General features: G+C 38.1%; 1 protein-coding gene across 3 annotated transcripts in view; it reads right to left on the bottom strand.

Moving 5' to 3' along the window:
* Positions 1-20,987, bottom strand: part of PI4KA (phosphatidylinositol 4-kinase alpha) — a 63,337-nt gene extending 42,350 nt beyond the window's left edge. For 2 of the 3 annotated variants that reach the window (XM_062590514.1, XM_062590515.1), the window contains exons 1-18: positions 20,766-20,844; positions 18,598-18,714; positions 16,867-16,960; positions 16,093-16,181; positions 15,503-15,575; positions 14,927-15,186; positions 14,243-14,309; positions 12,168-12,316; positions 11,471-11,536; positions 10,355-10,451; positions 9,769-9,960; positions 8,945-9,045; positions 8,044-8,173; positions 5,892-6,024; positions 5,058-5,153; positions 4,160-4,343; positions 3,382-3,485; positions 2,305-2,473 (exon numbers count right to left, since the gene is read on the bottom strand). In XM_062590514.1, coding sequence (XP_062446498.1) covers positions 2,305-2,473; positions 3,382-3,485; positions 4,160-4,343; positions 5,058-5,153; positions 5,892-6,024; positions 8,044-8,173; positions 8,945-9,045; positions 9,769-9,960; positions 10,355-10,451; positions 11,471-11,536; positions 12,168-12,316; positions 14,243-14,309; positions 14,927-15,186; positions 15,503-15,575; positions 16,093-16,181; positions 16,867-16,960; positions 18,598-18,696 — 2,103 coding nt within the window. In that variant the 5' untranslated portion in view covers positions 18,697-18,714; positions 20,766-20,844. Of the gene's footprint in view, positions 1-2,304; positions 2,474-3,381; positions 3,486-4,159; positions 4,344-5,057; positions 5,154-5,891; positions 6,025-8,043; positions 8,174-8,944; positions 9,046-9,768; positions 9,961-10,354; positions 10,452-11,470; positions 11,537-12,167; positions 12,317-14,242; positions 14,310-14,926; positions 15,187-15,502; positions 15,576-16,092; positions 16,182-16,866; positions 16,961-18,597; positions 18,715-20,765 lie in introns of all 3 variants that reach the window. The other variant, XM_062590513.1, reaches the window with a different exon arrangement.
* Positions 20,988-21,145: the final 158 nt, after the last annotated feature.

Here is a 21,145-nt window from a genome sequence, read left to right on the forward strand (position 1 = left end):
AACACAGGCCAGCTAACAGGGTACAGCTTTCCATGGAGTGAAACAGACCAATAAGGTAGGAATTAAAATAAATACCAAATAGCCTTCAAATGAGATAACATAGATGCAGCCCAACTAAAACGCATTTTTGTTACCTTTCTTGTAGTGTCCAACACAAAGCCAAACAACAGTTGTCCCTTAAATATTTTCAAAAGGAGTAAGAGAATATCACTTGGCCAATTCGGTTGTCAGAACAACCAGAACCTGTCACAGAAATTCTTGTGCTAACATCAGGACAGTCCCCTTGCACACAGTAAAACTGCTGCAGAGTCAGTGGAGATGCAAGATAACCCAGCTAGCCAGAACGCAGCACATGACACCACCACATGTAAGTGTAGAATACTTGCTTCTCTACTAGTATTTTTGTTATAAAAATGGAGTATCATCCTCTTTACGATAATATTCAGCACTGAACGTGAAGGGGTTGCCATGACTTCCATCCCTGAGCATATCCAGAGGACATTCATGTCTATTATTAATAATAGCAAAAATATCCCCCTGCAAGTCAGTTTCTGCATGGTTGGAAGATCTGGTTTAAAAAAATGCTAAAACGCAAAAAATCATTACCACTACAAAACAAAGAAGGGCTTTGAAGGAATTAATAGTTATTGAGCCAATTTAAATTAAAAAAAAAAAGATACACTGAGAACTAGAATATAAACAAACAATATTATAATTCTGACGACGAAAGAAATTTTTTTGTTTATTTCCAAATATTCCAAACCGATTTTCAAAACAAGTGGGAGCACAGCATGTGCAGAACCTTACTTTAACTCTTGAAAACGAATTAATTCAGTCTTCAAAACAACATAGAGTGAAAAGTTATGAAAGGTAACTAAAGAGCGTTCTAGTAAAAACTGCTATCAGTATCTTCAAAATAAAGAAACACTGCCTCCTAGTTCAAATCCATGCTAACTCAATTGCACATTTTTTCATTTGCAGGCAGCTTTAAGTCAGAGCAAGTTTGTCTCCCATAGTTATTTTGAGACTTAAACGGGACAAAGAATATCACCAAATGGAGAAGGGTGGATTCTAATTTAAAAGTATCATTTTAGAACAATGTTCACAAGCTATTTGACCATTTCAGACCATTTATTAGTGGTAAAAGAATCTACAAAACCTGTGCAGGGGGATTTTCCACCACAGATTTAATGGAAGGTAAAGATTCTGGACTTGTTCTGATTCCCTTTTAAGAGTAGTTGGCATCCCTGCTTAAATGCAATCTATTTTCAAAGCAGATTCATTCTAAAGGGATTTGCCAGGAGAGTTCACCATATCCATAAAAGGATAAAGAAAGAGCTTTGCACTATTGAAGTGTGGTATGCACAGAAGAAGAGGAAAAGAAAAAAAAAAAAAAAAAAGAGTATAAACGGGAACCATCAATACTAATATTCCAAACACTATTGAAAAAATTTTAGCAGCAAACATCACTTTCCAGTTAAGGGCTTTAAAGTAAGTACAATCTTTCACCATTTAAAATAACACAGGGTCCATACACACATAAATGTAAAGCACCAACATGATTTGCTAAATTTTTTATGAAAACAGCTAATATGAAAAAAGCTAATACGAAGTAAGGCAAAAAAGTCATCGCATAAAGAATGGAGAATTTTGTGTGAATAAAATAATTGCTTATAAACTGCTCCTGTAGAAATTTAACTAGCATTTCAACGCATTCCTCTTCCAGACTTCCTCATAGACTACGGAAAAAAAAGAGATCAAACTACACATAATCAGAAGAGTATCTTGGGATTAAACCAGGATGACAGCTGATGGGGCTTTGAGCAGGAGGTTGGATTAGATCACTTCCTGAGCTCCTTTCCAACCTAAGTTTTCCTACGACCCTAGAGCACTACTACAATTAGAAGTAAAATTGTGTCATATTCAATGACACTATAAAAATCTGTAAGTAGTATTCAGCAATCACTCTTCAATATTTCTCTTTGGAGCTCTGCCTAAACTAACAGCTGAACGCTGCAGACAATCTATCTCTCTCACACACAAACTCAGACACAGCTGAACAATAGGTATATTATTGCTTTATCTTAGATACTATATAATGTCTTTCAAACACTTACCTAATCTGCATAGATCTGCACTTAAATTCCATGTTACAAACACACTCGTGTGTGTGTGTGCGCACGTGCGTGCATGCATATGTGTAAGAGGGTTTTCAGTTCAAAAAAGGTACCAAAGACTATTTTTAACAGCAGCATCCATACCATTGCAAAGCTGCATGGAAATAAAAATTAGCAAGTATCTTACCTTCAGTGCTGGTCCTTTTTCACTCGCTCTCTCACTAGCTCTCTTTCCTTCTAGCCCAAGCTGAACAAATAGTTCCAGCAAGTTCATTAATAGTTCATCCACAAGGTGTTCTCCTTGAATGTTAGCAGCTATGTTAGCTAGGGCATTAATGACTGCTAAGGAACAGTGTCTGAGAAGAAAGCAAAGTTATGAACAAGCAACTCCTCAGTATGAAGTTTTATATTTTCAGTGCCTTATTAGTAGCACTGATCAGTAATTCTTGTAATAGAGCTATTGACATGATTTTCACTCAGTGGTTTCTCACAAACAGTGGCATGTCACTTTACTGATATTTGCACTACATTCAATATTTAACTGAAAAGCTATTTGTTAGCTTTGCCTCTGGTGATGTTTTATGCTGCTGTCATCACCAAAAGTAGATTGTTTTCCTGTAGCAGACACAGCCATAGACAAAAAACAGTAAAAAGCTCTATTTCTGCAATGGGAAAGCACCTCGGCAGAAGAATCTGACCTAGTATCAGTCGCTAAAGCTGGGATTGCACTGGGTCAGACAGCATGTGAAAACATATTGACAGGAATAGTCCTCATGCTTCCTTGCATATTGCATTAAAAGATGCCTGGCCAAGTCCAACTACCAACTAAGTCAGTGATAATCTTTAATTATAACAGGTACTAGAATGCATACTTACATACTGAGAATTAAATTGTTTATGGTTTGTGTCTAGTTCCTAACAAGTACTAAAATCACATGAAAAAAACTTCATTAGGTTTTATATGCTAATAGATTAATTACTATAGCTACAGATAATGTGAATTAGCAATGCTAATTATCATTTACCATCAACTCCTTACAGAAAAAAAATCACTACCTGTAGTGAAAAACATTTTTAAGAATCTGTACATTATGAAGTGCTACAATTGTTAAAATAATATACTAATGTTCAATATCAAAGAAAAAAGTACTCTTTGCAACCTCACTGTAAAACTCATACTGAAAAAAGAAGGGGAATCTATGAATTAGCATGAAGGATATTTGATATAGCATGCATACAATTAAGAGAGATAGCTATTTGTTACCTGTATCCATGATCCTTATAATCTTTTGTGGCAGAGTAAACAACTGAGCTTGCTTTAACGCTGATCTGCTGAAACAGATTCCACACCTCCTGGTAAATATATTGCTGAAAGAAAACAAATTACTAAGTAAAGCTTATTGAATACAATGTCTCTGAAGAATGATCCTGTAAAAATACACTTTAAACATTATGAAGCTCTTCAAACAGATGCTCAGATGTTACAAAATGTATCAAGTTCTTTAACTCTGTCTTCTGGATAGAACACTTCACAGGTTTCAGTTCTACCAATTCTTAATCACCCACTCAGAAAGTATGAATTACTTTTGAAAAAAGTCAGTCAATTAATCCTGCATCATTGAAGACAATAATCTGTACCTTTAAAAGCTTAGGGTCTACGAGTCTTTGAAATTTAATTACTGTGTAATGTGCACCTATTTTGCACATAGGCCAAATTTATAAACTATTTAATATCTTTTGAAAACATTAACATTTTGAAAGTATTAACATCGAGGTTAACTTTTTAAAAAAAAAAATCTTTGATGCTATTACAGGGATTAATTTTCTTTGTGAAGCAGCATTTTACACATTATTAATTAGCTTTTTTTTACCTGATGCCGCTGAGACAAAAGCATTGTAAAAGAGCATATATATGTAGTGAAGGTAAGGGGGGAAAAAAAAGAAAAAAAAAACTGAAGACAGTTTCTACAATACAAAGTTTCCCTTTAACCGAAGGAAAAACAATTATGAACTGTGGCTCTCTTGGGCAGCTTTTTCCTTACATTTCCAGTGATAACCAGGCAGCCCAGCTGGTCAATGATGAGTACATCAAGAGGAGAAGGAGGCTGACAGAACTTCTGCTGTAAGATCTGTAGGATGGGTTCCATCACTTTCGGGGTGTCCCTAAGTGCCACTGCAATGTGTCCTAAAGCACGAATTGTGTGGTCAGGAATCAAATGAGCTTCCCTATTACAAAACAAACAAAAACAACCCCAAAACGTATACATAACTGTTCAACAGTTAACAAGAGCTGCAAGCATATTCACACTCTGTGTAAGAAACAATCCACATATGAAACATAAATATCACTAACAACTTTATTATTACCCCTCCATACACCCATCTACCTCACACAGTATTAGAGATGTAAAGGTTTGCTTTTCAAAAATAAAACCTCAAACCCACTATCCAAGAGACTCACAGTGATCTGTGTGCCAACTATTCTAGAAACATCAGTAGAAAGGGGCAAAGTAATCTGTAAAACATTAAGACATGATAGTCAAGCCAGCTATTGTAGGATCTTGGAAATTTCTTGATTGGTAAATATCTTAGAAAGGGAAGCAAGTCAGACTCCACAGGTGGCAACAAGCTATGTTAAACTATAAAAGCCTGAGGGACATAGCAGAGAACCTCACTCAATCTAGGACAAGAAACAAGCTAGTGCTCGCCATAGATCTACTGACTTTTATCTGATAAAGACAACTCCATACCTCTCAGTATCCAAATAGGGGCTCAGCTCTGCAAAGATTTGCATAGGAAGCTCTTGAATCGCGTGTGCAATCTCACTACTCTCAGTGACACTTGATTCTACAATAATGCTGCCAGTCCTTACGCCCTGGAATGAGCTTAGGTTCAAAAAAATGAGCTTAAGAAAAATCTGCTTTATGGCTAACAACTTACTTATCACTCTCCTGTGAGATGTACAGACGGTTAGACAAACTGGCAAGAAAGGCCTCAACAATCACTGGGTCTATAGTCAAACCAGCTTTCAAGCACCTGAAAGAACAATGAACAGAAAATTTGCTAGAATAGTCAGTGAAAAAACGTATGAATTAAACATTTTAATTTTTACTATTGTAAATGGCAGAAAGAAGAACACACACTGGGTCTTAGGAGAAAAGTTTATACTGAAGTATAAGAGTAGAGCACATAGACAGGCTGAGGAAGGGTAAACAAACACTGTTTAGCAATTTTAAGGCTTTGCTTGCCAAAGCCTACAACCAGGAGTCTCTACTGGTGCTTTCTCCAGCAACAATAAAGATAGGAATATGCAATAATACAATCGTAGAATCCTCTGATCAGAAATCTTAATCCCTTGTCTCTAGTCACCAACTATTTATCTTCCCTACAGCTTTGAATAGCTCTCTAGAAGGTCAGAATACTCATTACACTTCATTACACTGACTGCATTTGGGGGTGTATCAGTCCTACTACAGGAAGCTCAACGTGAAGGAAAAAAAAACTGCCGCTGAGTATTAAAATGGTGACTAGTATGAATTAGGTACCTGGGAAGCAGAAGAACGCAACTAGACAAATACTTTATGATTAGGACATAAACAGAAGTTAGGGATCATTTGAAGGAAAACAAAGTCATGATCAAAAAAAAAGGCAAAGAAAAAAAGCTTCGTAGCATAGAGCAGCACCCTCTAAATGGTCACAGTACTCTTCTGCTGGGAAAATGGAACCCACGCTCCAAAATGGCACCCGTCCCCATTGCTACCGTGGAACTCTTACCTGCAGATGTTGTCTATGGCAATGTCACGAAGTTGTTCGTACATGGATGGTTGACTTTTCTTGCCAGGCATTACATTTAGAGTGGACTCCGAATGCTCATTTGTTACACTAATTTTGATGTCATTACCACCTACTAAGAACACAGAGTACAGAAATCAACCCCTTTTAAAATACCTTCCTTCCATTCCCACCCCAGGACAAGAGTACATAGGCAGGGGAATACTTGGTAAACAAACGCAAAACAGGCTAATTTACAGGTCAGAGAGTTGCACTGAAGAACTCTGAAAATGCATGTGTTGTCACCACCCTCACAAAATACCACTGCATTTAATTACTCCTAAATTTAGTCACCCTAACTTCTTATCTTAATTACTTTAATTTTAGCCCAACTGAATTAAACGGAACATTGTGGGGGGGGTGAACATAGCTTGATATTATGGTTAAAAACAACTGCCAGGTGCCGCCAAGCTGCTTAGAGGTGCATGAAGCACGTGACCTACGAGGAGAGGCCGACGGACGCGGCCTTGTTCCGTCTGGAGAAGGAGAGTCTTTGGGGGAACCTCACAGCAGCCTTCCGATATGCAAACAAGGTTAAGAAGAAGGCAGAGCCAGGCTCTTCACTGAGGTGCACACTGAGAGAATGAGAGACGGTAGTGCTAACAGGGAATGTTCCAGCTGGATGTACGGATTTTTTTCCACTATGAGAACAGTTAAGCTTTGGCTCAGGTTGTGCAATCTCTGTCTTTGAGGTTTTTGAAGGCTCGAATGGAAAAGCCCTAAGCAGCCTGCTCTGAAAACAGTGCAAAAGGTTAGGTTAGATGACTCCCCAGGGTCCTTTCCACCCTGAATGAGCCTATGGTTCTGTGAATAGTCAGTAAGTGGCTTATGAAACCTGATTTTGTCTTTTCCCCAAATCAAATACCATACAAATCGTATACAAATCTATAATCAAATTAGCTGGAATTCTTGTCCAAAATCAAGTAACTATTGGCACCCAGATTAGCAAACTAGATTTACTTTGGGATAACCAAGTTCCTCAAGAAAACAAAGGGCACTTACAAGAAAATCATAACAAGCATATAGTTTTGGGTAAGATGGGAAGGGGCAAATTTTATGCAAAAATAGATAGCACAGAACAGGAAACAACTTGGTATATTTTATACCCGACTACAAATCAATTCTGAAAACTTTCCTAAAACAACATTAACTTGCTCAAAATCTGTCTCTATTTTTCTGTTTCAATAGCAAAGTTACATTTTCAGAGACAGAACAGGAAAAGTCTTATTCTCCTTTTTTCCTCATTTTCTACCACCAGTAGTATTTATTGTACAGTGAAATCAGTACACGCAGACCTGATGAAGCAGTATGATTTGAAAGGAAAATGTAACCGACCACATGTAGTATACAAGCATTTCACAGTTCTTTTCCTGCAGGTAAAAATACTCCAAAATTATATTTCTGCACGGTGCTTTTCAGAGTTAGACTGAAGTCTCAGTACACCCATACATCTCTAGGTAACACTAGCTACCTCACTACTTCTAGTATTAGAATCCATTATGCATATCTACTCTGATGTAACTCCACATTACTAAACAAAAGGTAAAAAAGATTACCTTTCCTTGCTCTCTTTTAAAATGAGGTTTAAAATGTGGTAAAGATTAGATTAAAAAGATGAAGTTTCAACACATTTGAATTTGCATGTCCTACCTACTCATTTTCTCTCATTAAAAACACACAGAAAATTCTGTTCCATTTTGGCTGCTATTAACAAAATTGTCACCAGTGATTACCTGCTGATTTTCTTGCAGTTTTTTTTTTTTTTTTTTTTTTTTTTTTTTTTTTAATATGACACCTTTCTGCCTCTTATAGACAGAGATGGTAGATTCTACACAGCTGTCAAGCTAGGAAACAGTATTTTTCATGGTAAACTGAAATCACAAAATAAAAACAGAACCTTCTATTGATAGCCTTTTTTTCCAAAATTAACATCAAACACAGAACAAACCTTAAAAGGCTTACATTTTTTTAAGGATTTGGAAACTGAATCACAACAACACTTACTCATCCCTATGCATATGTAAACCTCTAAAAAGGCCATATGTTGCAACTTTATCACTAGCATATCCTTTGGAATACTATGTTTCTTCTTTACCTGTATGATACTGGCTATGATACTTGTAAAGTTTCACAAGTACAGGGGAAGGTATCACAAGAAAGTCTCTCAGAGATGGATTGACAGAATGAACCACAACAGGGAAGCGCTCACACAAACGACCTAGACCCTGAAAGAAAGAGGTGTGTGTGGGGTGGGAAGCATATAGAATTTTGTTTGCAGTAACAGCACAACTTTTATTTCAATTGTAAGTTTATGACTTCAGTTCAATACAAAAAACAAAGATAGTTCTGAGGCATTCAGTTTTTAGCAGAATATTTATGCATTTCAAGCCTGTAATTCTTCTAGCTTATCCAAGAGCGTGGCATACCAGACAAGCCTTTCAGCTTTCTTCCAGGATGATTTTACATGAAGTATACGAAATGAACCACACTCTAAAAATAAAGTTATTGGGTAAATTCTGATATCTATAAAATCCAGAAAATTTATAATCCTAATTTCAAAAAAAACCCAAAACGATAATCTGTAAGACTACGTGAAAGCGTCCAACAGAAACACAACATATAAAAATTAAAATAACCAGGTCATACTGTTAAATATCAAAGTAATCTACCAGTGTTAGAACTTTCTTTTTTCCTTAAGTGTTTTATGTAACACATTATGAACCTGAACATTTCAGAAATGAAATACTGGTTAAAAAAAAAAACCTCATCAGTATTATTCTTCAAAGACAGCTTTAGCTCAGAAAATTCCGAAAGCACTCGTCTTCTGCAGTTCTACTTTCCATACCACCCCTCTAAAACCTAAATGTAGAATACATCGAGGTAAAGTAATACAATTAGTAAATGAAAAAAAAAAAAACTCTTCTAATAACATGTAAAATCCCCAAAGATCTCATTCACTGATAATAACAATAAGATCAAATACTGTCAAGACAGACCTGCAAACAGCAAATTAGCAGTGGCAAGTGAGCAATGATGACTTTGCTAGAGGTTTTCGACTGCAGCTTTTCTGACAGCTTGATGCACAGGTTTTCTGCACCTTAACTCCAAAAAGCCAACATATAAATTAATGTTTATCAGAATTATTAGCCCACACAGAACCCTATGTTTATTGGAACCTCTAAAACATATGGAGAATTTGTCATTCACTCTCCTCATACTACAATTCCTCAAAAACAGCACTTTTTCTGGGAAAAATTTTGGAAACTTAGTATATGCAGTGATTAGCTCTGACAAACATTATGATTGAGGGAACAGTAATACTCAAAGTTGATTTTGAGGGTGCTGCTCATAAAGTATTGCAAGGTTCAGAGGAAGAAAAATCCTAAACATAATTCAGAGGATATAATGGGACAAATAAAAAAAGGTCAGTTTCCTAGTACTAGATAGCAATAAAGAAAACATCTTCTTTAAAGGAAGACTGAGAATCATTTAAGACATTAATAACAGTACTCAATTAAGAACAATTAAAAATTTAGAAAATAAATAGCACCACGTAAGACAGCAATAGTCAGTCTGCTCTGGTTGAGCCAACACAATGTTTCTGTTTTCACTTCTATGAAGAAATGTCTAACTATCTAGCTAGCTAACTTGATGACTTCTTTGATGAAAATTAGACTCTTGGACTATAGTAGCTAAGTGGAGCCCATTGACATTTAAATTTCTGTGAATTTTAACTATGCTCAGAGAACAGTATAAGGTATTGCTACAAGGGTTTTTGTTAAAAAAAAAAAGACACTGAAGAAACTGAAGGGCTTTTCACCTTGCTCATCCTTCACAGCCCACACCATGAGATCCACACAGGCAGCATTAGCCTGACAGCGCAGTTTTAAAGGACTCAATTCATTGTGCAGTCTATCAACATCATGAAGAATTTTCTGAAGTTCTGACTGACTGATGTTGAATTGCTCTAGCACAAAATCATGGATTTCCTTCACAAAAGAGTTGGGAAGGTCTAAGGAAATAAAAAGAAATATGATTATTCTGGAGGAAGGAAGGAATTCAGTGTATCAGAGCAACAGTGGCTATAAAATTCATTGCTTTATTATGCATTATTTGATTTCATAAAGTTTATGCTCCACCTGAAAGATAAATTTCAAAGCAAAACGTCCACCAGTAATCAGATGGTTGAAATGTCAACTATTCCTCCTTTCTGTGATGTTCAAAATACTTTTGTCCTATTTATATAACACCTTTTACATTAAAACATTTCAAAACAAATCTCAAACTGTATAGCACACACAAAATTCCCAGGAAATGTAACCCCCACCTCCATCCATGCAGCATAAACAAGGCAAACGACACTTTGTATTCTCAGCATAATGAACAAAAAAAATTTTAAAAGATACCTTTCATATAGTATAATGTGTCTCTCAGCATTTTAAACTGAGCAACATAAAGAGGGTCACTGAACGTTTTATAATACAGATCTGTGTTAGCACTCATCTGTAAGAAAAAAGAAAAAAATCTGCTAGTTTCAAAATTAAGTATTCCCATTACATGGGTAAAGAAGTGTTTTCATTTGTCATGAAACCATTTTTCTCTAGAATATAAACAAGTATTTAAAACAGGTACCAAAACTAACCTCACAGATTCTCCCCATACTTTCCTCAAAAGGAACACTATCACTATTTAGTCCATTAAACAAGATGCAGCCAGTTTTTCAATTCAAAGAGCACAAAGCTGTCTGACAGTTGCAAAAAATAAAATGAGATTTGAATCCTCTTCTGTTTTATTGGGACAGCAAAGGGAAGAACTGAAGCTTAGACTTATATTTCAAATAAGGCAGTACTCAAAAGAAGGGTAGAAAGAACAGCCAAGTTGTTTTCCCACACAACTGAATGCACACTGAATATATACTCCATTCAAATTGGTGCCTCCAATGAAATAAGACTAACTTGATAAAATGTGACAGAAGCTGTTATATAACTGCAACTAGGGAAGGAGAGAATGATGACTCAACAGGCCTACAGAAACACATATTCCATGCAATACGCCACCTCCAAAAGTAAAGATCCACAGATTCTAATACTATAAAAATTGCAGAAAGGACACACACAACAGTACCAGTGATTTCACAGTCAGAAAAGGAAAAGAATATATTTTATTTACATGAGGACAATAATATTCCTGGAATAGGCAAAGATCTTAATCTACAGTAAATTAGTTTTGAGCCATTGATGCTGTAATTTAGTGGAATAATAGAGGTCAAGTAGTAGAATGGTTCATTGAAGCAGAAAACTATTTTCTTTTATGTTAGTGGAAAATCTCTTCCTCACCTCCCATTTTTACACAGTCCAAGGCTAACCTTTAAAAAAACTGAAAGAACTGATTAAACAGGAATGGAGTATTCTTTTGCAAAGAGAAAATATTCCTCACAGAGGTAAAAGACTAATAAATGTATTTCCAAGTATTAATTAAGACAAGAAAGTATTCAAGCCATTAGAAAAGGAATTTAAACATACTTCTGCAACTTCAGCTACAACTGCATCTAAGCTCCTTAGGAGAGAATCCCCAACAATCTGTTTCACCTACAGAGGAGGAAGAAAGGAAAAAAAAAGTGTCATGTTTGTGACCCTAAAAAAGAAAAATCCTAGAAAGACATTACATTTCTTGCCTGTCCAAAGGAAATATCAGTTACTTAAATGCAAACTGTCAGATAAAATTAAGGCTACAAGAATTTCTGGCTGCAACAAGATTTACTGTTTTGGAGCTCCTGTGTGCAGTCCCAGAACAGCTGGTGCAGAAAGCAGACAGGGCCACTAGCATCTGTCCACTTGCATGAATTCCCAGCAACTAACATCTTTCGGATCTTATTCTCACTGCAGAAAACAATCCTCTACTTCAAGAACTGCAGTACATAAGCTGCCTCAGATCAAGTGGTCTGCAAGATGCAAACAGGAAGAACTTGACAAAAGCAGTATTTGATTTTGCAACTTCTTCACCTTTCATATGGGCACTTTACAGGAACGGTACTGAAGTATGATGTTAGATGTCATAGAAATCACATTATACTAAACTTGAAAGAAAATCAAATACAGCTCTTTATATGCAATTCTAAGAGCAGTTTCCTCTTCAGCCCAAACAAATACTGTATTTAATTCTAGCATGGATATCAAAAACCCAATCTCACTACAATCTTCAGAGCAACCCATCACATACCATGTGCAACAGCTGGCGGAGCATTTCCAGTGGGATATTAAACTCCTTATTATTAATGCCATTAAAAAGAGGAGAAACTGAAAAGCTAGAGCTGATTGTAGAGAAATAATAATCAGGATCTAGTGCGCTGCCGTCAGGAAGGTATGAACCTTATCAGAAAAAAGAAACAAGAAATAAAAGTTTAGGGAGTGGGAAGGCTATATAAATTTTCTTTAGCGGTGACGTTAGTCACGACTCAGGGAGTTATTTCCAAAACAGCGACAGTCTTCAACTCACAAGCTGTGAAGAGTCTCAATTCAGCTAATGTATTGGTAAAACAAAATACAAAACTAAAATGAAAAAATAAATGCATTCATTAAAAATTCATAGTGACATAGGAAGAACTCATTTTAGCAACTTGCATTCATGTCATGGACACTGTTGAGAAGAAGCTTTGCCATACTTCTAACATATGCTTACCTAAAAACTTTTGTAATGCCATTTTGGTTAAAAGCACAGAAGTAAAAAGAACAAAGTCAAAAACATCTTGCAAAGTTCTCTCATCAAGTGAACATGTTGCAGAGTTTTCATTTTAGAAAAGGAGTAGATTCACTACTGTAGTTTGAAGGTATAAGAGAAATCAAATTATTTTTCAGACTCAAATATTTTATTAAGCAAGAACTTGTTAACCACAGTGCTTTCGGCACTATCGCACCATTTATTGACAACAACAAAACAAATCGCTTTTGGCTCTTTTTTCTAAAGCCTTACCCTTGTCCAGAACACAAAGCCATCAAACTTCTTGCTTCAGAAAATAAGGCTATACCATAGGAAGTAATACAAGGGTTGCCTATATCCAAAATATCTGGTGGAAGTTAGCATTTAAAATAAAACTCTGACTAGAGGAATCACAATTCTGTTAGCATCACAATTACTATGATTCAGAAATTTTTACAAAACCCACCAGTGGTTTTAATTAAGATAATTTGTATTCTTCTACTACGGTTTCCCTCTACTCCACTGCTCGCTCCTCTTTTTATTTAATTCAAAACATGAAGAACCTAAAGCTAAAGAGTTACATGTTGGTGCAACAAAGTGGACAGAGGATAAACAGGTCTTTTCTTACCTGGTCATTTAATAACGACATTTGAATTATCCTGCATCTCAGTGATACGATTAAGACAGACAGATGCCTCTACAAACATTAACACGAAGGAAAGAGAAGTAATGTGGAAGAAACTAATTTAAGCCAGGGCACCAGAGAGGAGAATGACTCAGAAAAGTCCAAACTGTTAACAATCTCAGAAAACAGACAAAAATAGAGACACCAAAATATTTTAGATACAGAACGAGTTCTCCACTTGATTCACACAAGACTTGGTTTATTTGTAAGCCCTGCTTTGACATGTCACAACATAAAAGTCACAGCTAGAGTTTTACCGAAAGCCTGTGGTTAAAAGTTCATTTATTAACTCAGGACAGTTTTTCAAACGGCTCCCTTTTGGGAAACAGCAACTGATATACATTAGTAAATATTGTGCTTCAGTGTCTCTCGTATTATTTTTCACATTGATTTTTCAAGGACAGTTTTTCACTTCAGAAAATTACTAGATCTTACACAATGATCTAGATCAAATTTACTTCAAATGGAGTAGTTCTTTTGAATCTATACAACATGACAGAGAGGTTTTAAAATTGCAGACCCCAGTTTACCGATTTAGTTGTCTAGTGAAGCACAATATTAACAGTTATTTCTGAAAGTTACTCAGCCTAATCTTGTGAAATATTTTTGGCCTAGTTGAATTAAGCTCTTCAGTACTAGGCACGGCTTAGCAGTCAGGAAATCATGTCTCTCTCAGAAGCCTGCCAGAAACAACTGAGCCTGGAAACCACTGGCGTTAGCAATAACAACTTCCTACTGTCTTTACGGTTCAAAATTCTTCAGAATCCTAGCAAGCACATGCTAGAGAATTACTATAAGAATCCTAAAGGGCAAAGAAAGAGGGATTTTGCTTCTCAAAATTTTCTGTACGGCATAACAAAAAAGCAAGAATGCTTGAAGGAACAAATCTCTGTTCCTTCAGAGAGCAATTTACCTTCAAAGTAATGAATTGCAGATCCTCCAGGAGAGCTGGGAGGGGGAATTCCACGTTCAGGACTAACCTGAAACATTGCACAAGATGTAGTTATAAAACATTAAGAAATCTCCCAGAGAACATATTCACACACTTTAAAGACTTTGCTTCCAGCAAAACTAACAGGAACTGTGTAATGCCAGGCCTAACAGCCTAGTTTTAACCAAAAATAGGAAGTTATAGAAAGCTAATCAGTGCTTCTGATTAAAGGAAACAGATCAGAATTATGATTCCTATATTGCACATAACTCTGCTAATGACAAACTGATTTCAGAACAGACATCTGAATTCGTTTTCCCCCTGAGACAATGAACATCCACAGCTCCTGTTAAAATCAGTGAAAGCTCACGTGTGCTGACAACTTCTGAAAAAACTCCAAACATTAAGGGCCAGTTTCGTAAATTCTCAGATATAAATTATCATTCTTTTCCCAGGAAGGTAACATGAGGAATTATTGTCAACCATTTCACAGTAAGACAATTATTTTGTAGCTCAGGAGGAGCTCCGGAACCAAACTAGATCTCCGGATCTATTCAAATAATGTTAAGAAACTGTCCATACATCCAAGCTTAAGGCTGTCTTAATTCCACCAAGAACACAAAATCATTTAAGCACGAACTTCATCACAGAGCAAGTCATACGGACCTGTGAGATGCTAGATACGCTGCTAGCCTTTCTCTTTAATGTTCCTTCTTGGCAGACAGTGAGCAGAGAACTGGGAAGAATTGATCTGAAATCATTAAACGATCGTCGTCGAATTCCTTCAAGCTCTTCTGGAACTCTAAGGGAATGTGGGGGAATTTTAGGGAAAAGCTTTGAAAGAAGAGCCTCCTCTGAATTGCTGTAGCGACCAAAGGCTCGAGAAATTCCTATTAGGCAGGGCACTGCATACTTGCATAAATATTCTGGAAAAGAAAAATAAATATAACAGTATAGTAGCAATAACTTAAAACATCCTCTTCCCATTTTTGCTACCACTTCATTAAACAGCATTTCAGCAAAATGTGCTTCACAGACCTATTTGCGCAAACAAGGAAAAGAGCAGAGGTATCGTAAACTAATACACTTCTAGCTTCAATATTTACTATTTAATAACAATAAAATATGAGGAAAAAAAAAGTCTTGGCCAAAGGAAAAAAGCTTTTCACTTTTCAGGAGTGATCCTGATAATTAGAAAACATAAGACAAGTTCAGAGGACAGGAGTTAAAGTTTAACGGTACCTTTATCATGCATTTGTGGGGTCTGGCACATTCCCAACAGAAACTGCATTACTTGCAGAACTGCATCCAAAATCTAAAGCAATCAAGACAGAGGTACAAAATCATCTTTTGTTAAAGAATTATTATTACCTTAAATTAGATCATTAGTTACTCAAGTGCAACTGGCAAATACTAACTTAAGGATCTTTTTAAACAGGATTTTTTTTCATGCTATGTGATCAAAAAGAAAAAAAAAACTACTCTCACTCTTAATAGAACTTCCTCAGTCTTCAGCCAGCTGATGTGTACTAGCAGAATAAAACTGCAGTACTCCTAATCTTAATATTAAAACTTGAATTCTAAAACACTAGGCTCAGTGATCAACACCCTCTGACTGTCAGAAGTGAAAGCAGGTTTATGAATAATTTCTGAGGACCTAACTTTTGAGTACCTAACCTACTTGTGTTAATTAATATAAGTAAAGTTATGCATAAGGATACACACTTTTGCAAGAAAGAAAATAGGTGTGGTACTCTCTTCTCCAGACATGTTAGCCTTGCAGCATTAGACAATCAGGTATAACATCAACCCAAATTTAGAGCTAACTTTACCTGCTCCCTAAGAGAAGCATCCCTGTAAGCAACATCTGATAATAATGTCACCAAGCAGAAGCTGAAGTTTTCTGCAACTGGAAGCAAGCCTGCAAAATAAAAAATAGAAAATTAGCCACTTATGCATTGTTAGAGAGAACCAAGATATAAAAAGCAAATAATAATGCAACAAAATGATATAGGTGATTCTCCACGTCATACAGTTCCAAGATTATCTGCAGATAAATACTATCTATAAGATTTAAAAGTACATCTAATCATAACTTAAGCATTAGCAATTTTTTTAATTGTTAAAAAGATTTCCAGGCTTTCAACTGATTTTCAAAAACCACTAAACTACTTAAACTGTGTAATATCCCTTGTGATACAAGAAGTATTCTTATATTCATTTTAAGAGCTCTTAAGAGAGCTAGAAATTAAGTGGTTTAAAAGGAGTAACTAAGTACCAAAACTAAATGCAAATCTCTCAAATCCCAGGTTCCACTCTTCTGCTTTAGCTACTATATAATTTTCTCCAATTTAGCCCTAAAATATATTGAGTATTTAATTATTTAGGAACTACAACTTGTCACAGATTAGTCAAACGAGAAACCTGGGAGCTATCAACTTCTTCTCTGGTTTCTAAAGAGCAATCAATTTTAAAGGCAGTCATATCAAGAGCTAAGGACATAATAGGACTTACACCTCCCTTCGTACTATGTCCTGAATAACTTTCATTATTTCCATTTCCTGGCTGACACTCTGTAAGAATAATCAAAAAACCCCAAACATTACCTCTGCCTTTCCGTGCATTGCTTTCTTCTATCCACTGGACTTTGGGAAGACCTCTCAGAAGTCGAAGGAGGTAAGGAACCACGTTATCTTTGTGCTGAAAATATTTTATTTAAAAAGAAGAAAAGTTGAACAATATAATCTGAATGTATATTAGAGATGTGGAAAAAGAGTTCACTAGCTACACATAGAGTTCAGTTCAGCTAATCATTACTCTACAGCCTGCCTAAACACTGAAAAATTGATTTCAACACAAGCAAAGAGTAAGTCAGTCACTTAATTCAGTGCCATAAATCCAATCACGTCATTCTAAGGAACAGTTCGTTTTCTGTAAAAGCTGGGGTTAATTATTATTGGGGATCTTTTTTTCCTCTAACTCATTTACTGGTATACAGTAAAACACACAGCAATGTCACAAAATAACTTTAAGGTCACTAGAAAATCAGAAATTCCAGGTCCCAACTCAGTACACGGAAGCCATCTCATGGTTTCAGGCAAGCCACAAAACACATCCATTTGATTCCTCAGGTTACTAACTGTACTTTTTCTTATTGAGTTGGATTAATTAATACTAACTGCTGGTTTTGAAAACATCAGGCATCAAAAAATGGTAAGAAACATTAATACAGTTACCTTGTTTACACTTTATACCACATGAAAACCCAAAAAGGAGAAAATTGATAATAAAGTTGTTTCTATTCAACTATATCATGTGAGATAGACACTAAATAGAAGGAAATTCAAGCCTAATCCAAATCTCATCAACACTGAAACTTAAATTAGTAAAGACTAAAATGTCTTTAAATTAGACATTAAACTGATGTCTAATGACTTTGGACCTAGGACTAAGCACATCCTTTCATTCTTCTGCAAGAAACAATACCACTCCCAGAGTTCAAAAGAAATAGAAACAGCCCATCACAAAGGCTGACAGCTTCCTAGTTCACAGATATAAAAGGGATGTTCATACCCAATGTAACCTATGTGCACATCTGTCTTCTCATTCTAGATATAAAAAAAGGTCACTACAGATCTGACTTTCAGGAGCTGGAGTATGTTCACCCATAACTATTATTTAGAAGCAGGTGGGGGAAGGATAAGCAATGGCATGTATGTTTTGAGCAAATACTCCTGAATAGCTTGCCCACATCTTTAAAAACTTCTCCCATTTCCATATTCAGAAAACATATACTCTAAGCCGCTAAGTTTCTCTAAGCAAGGAACTTCTACATCTCGTGCTTCCTTCTAAAAGCCACTCCCATCCTCTATCTCCAGTTCAATGCCATAGAGCAGATTCATCAACTACTTTTTAAAATTTGCAAACCACCACCTTTGTGTTGGCTATATCCTCCCATAGGCCTCTATAAAACAACAATTAAATCTTTCCCCTCCCTCCTTATTAAGCTCTACTTTGCTATGAGGTCTACCAAAAAACATGATTGCAGTTTGACTGTGACAGTGCCATGACCACTGTTTATCACACTCCTCAGTACTGTCCTTACTTCCTTCTGCTCTCCTGCCCGTATCCATCTGTTATCTCTGACCTTGCATTTAGTCAACTCTTCAGAGCAAGGACACTTGCATATGTGTAACACATTCATGGTTTTAAGGTTCTTGACAGTACAGTAATTCAAACATATAATAAATACCAACTTTTCATTCACTGAAAAACTACATTTGAATTATTCCAAAATCTTTCAGTTAAATACAGTTAGCATGGAGAGGGAATAATACCTGAAGGTCAGATTCAATTAGAAAGATTCCCAAAGCAATTACAGCATCTCTACGACGTTCATCTAACTGGAAAATCCCATGGAAATCCACTGGACACATACAGAGCAGTTTTTGTACCTGAAAAACAGTGGAGGAAAAGGGCAGGAGAATAAGACCAAAAGTATCAAAAAACAATTCGAAATAACAACAATATATACCCACCAGTAGACCTGAAGAGAGCGACGCAAACAGCTCCCAGCTTTTCATTTATGGAGAAGAGAGAATGCCCTGGAGTATATCAAGCAATAGGCCTAGGTAGCACTAATGCAATTGAAAATATTTTCAGAGCAGAGAAACAAGCTGACAGGCTACAATTTTCAGAAAGACTTGTTTACACTTCCTGTAGTTGAAATGGACTGTAGCATTTCCCTTTTCTAGAAGGGAATCGGATGGCCATACTATCCCTGCTTTAGTCACATCAGCCTTTTAATGAAATAATCTAATGGCCAGGAAAGAGTGAAGAATGAGAGACAGTAGAAAAAAACAGAAAAATCTACATATACGCATCAAACTTTTTACCACAATGAGGGGTCATTTAAAAAGTTTTCTTCGATTAATTCATCGAGTATTTTGGATGTGCAACATCCGTATGTGTGCAACAGGCATACATACAGTATTTACTCAATGCCTGTAAACAAGACCTGGGTGGATGGAGCTTTTGTTATAGTTGCACCAGTGCTTTCTTCACACACAGCACTCAAACTCTGCTGCTTAGATGAGTGTGACTTCACTCAAATCCTTTTAAGTTTCCAGAGCAATTATTTTCTTCACTACTTACTTATTATTTTATTTGATATCCAGCTAACACACAACTAAAGAATATACCGAATCTCTTAAAACAGTAAAAAGGAGGAAAATGCAACAACCATGTGGACTTTCCATAATCTCCTTAGTGTTAATAAATACCGTCAAGAAGAGACTGTCATAATGAATACTTACGTTTGAATGTCAAGTCTCCTTTATTTAGATAACTCACTTTAAACATCCTGACTTAAAATCTCTAAACCAAGAAACTGTTTCCCTAAAGGACTAGAAGAACTTACTGGGAGTCCTGGGCAAGTTAAGATTCCGATCCTTGGACTGCCATACCTTGTAATTACAAAACCTGTAATACAGTATGAATAATCCTCTTGCTTTACATAAAGTACAGCAAAGGAAATACAAACTTTGGAAAAATAACTTTTAGTGCATGTATTCCACATCAGGTTATTATTCTGAAAAACATGAGTAAATACCTTGAACACGATAAAACTGTTACTATAATTCAACTCCTAGTATAGATTCTTATAAACGACAGAATCACCGGATACTGTTGAACCAACAGCGAGATGTAAAAGAACTGCTTACAGTTAGCTGTCAGACTAATGGCAAATTTCCAGAACAAGACCTAAGAGAGAAGTCCGAAATAGCTGGCCAAAAATAAGTCACGTACAATAGCATCAGCACAAAGCTGTACTTTTCAACAATTTAGCCATCTTTCATTAATGCACGAGGCAATTTAGGAGTTCAGCCGCTTTACGCACAGAGAAGCCAGCTACCAGCACCCGGCTGCCTTACTCCTCCTCTGCCGCAGAGCTCGCACAACCGGCGGGCTCACGGAGCACACGCGCGCAGACGGAACGGTTCCACGGCCAAACCCACCGGTTCGGGCTCGCCCGCCTCAGCCGAGCCCCGTCCCCGCGAGGCAGCTCTCACCGGCCGGCAGCCGCACCGCGCGTTACAGCGGGCAGAGCTCGGAGCGCCCAAGGAACGAGCCGGGCCGCCGGGCCGCGCCCCTCCCCTGCCCGCGACGCCCACTCGCGGCGCGGCCCACGAGGGACCCCTCTTCCCCGCGCAGCGGCACACGGCTGCCGCGCCCGCCTCGCCGGGCCAGGCCGCAGCCCACGCAGCCGCCGCACACGGGCGAAGCGGGCGGGCCCTCCCCCACGCGCGCCACACGCCACCGCTCCACGGCGGAGGCCGGGCGCCCCTCACCTAACGCCCACGCGCCGACCCCGCCACCACGCACACGCATATGGCTGCGACACGCGCGGCGGCGGCGGCGCGCGGGGCAGCCTCCCCTCCCCCTCCACGCGCAGCCCCCACGCGCGTGGCGCCCCCACCCCGCGCGGGGCCCGCTCCGCCCTCACCTTCTCCAGAGGCGCCGGGCTCTGCACCGCCAGCGACCGCGCCAGCGACAACACCGTGTTGAAGTAGAAGCCGCGCGCGGGGCCCGCGCTGCTGCTGCTACTGCTGCCCCGCCCCGCGCCCGCGCCCGCGCCGGGAGCGGCCGCAGGCGCTGCCGCCGCCGCCGCCGCCGCCGCGGTGGTCGCTGCGGCCGCCGCCGCCGCCGCTATGGCCGCGGCCGCCATGTTGTGCGGGAGGGGGAGCCGCCGCGCCTCTCGCGAGAGCGCCGCCCCCCCCGCGGGACCGCGCGGCGCCAGTCGCGCCGCGAAGATGGCGGCGCCCGCCGCGGCTTCACCGCCAGGGGGTCGTCACCGCCTTCCCCCGCCTCTTCCGCCTGCTGCCG

This window comes from Rhea pennata, chromosome 17 (genome assembly GCF_028389875.1).
Source record: "Rhea pennata isolate bPtePen1 chromosome 17, bPtePen1.pri, whole genome shotgun sequence".
Classification (NCBI taxonomy): Eukaryota; Metazoa; Chordata; class Aves; order Rheiformes; family Rheidae; genus Rhea; species Rhea pennata.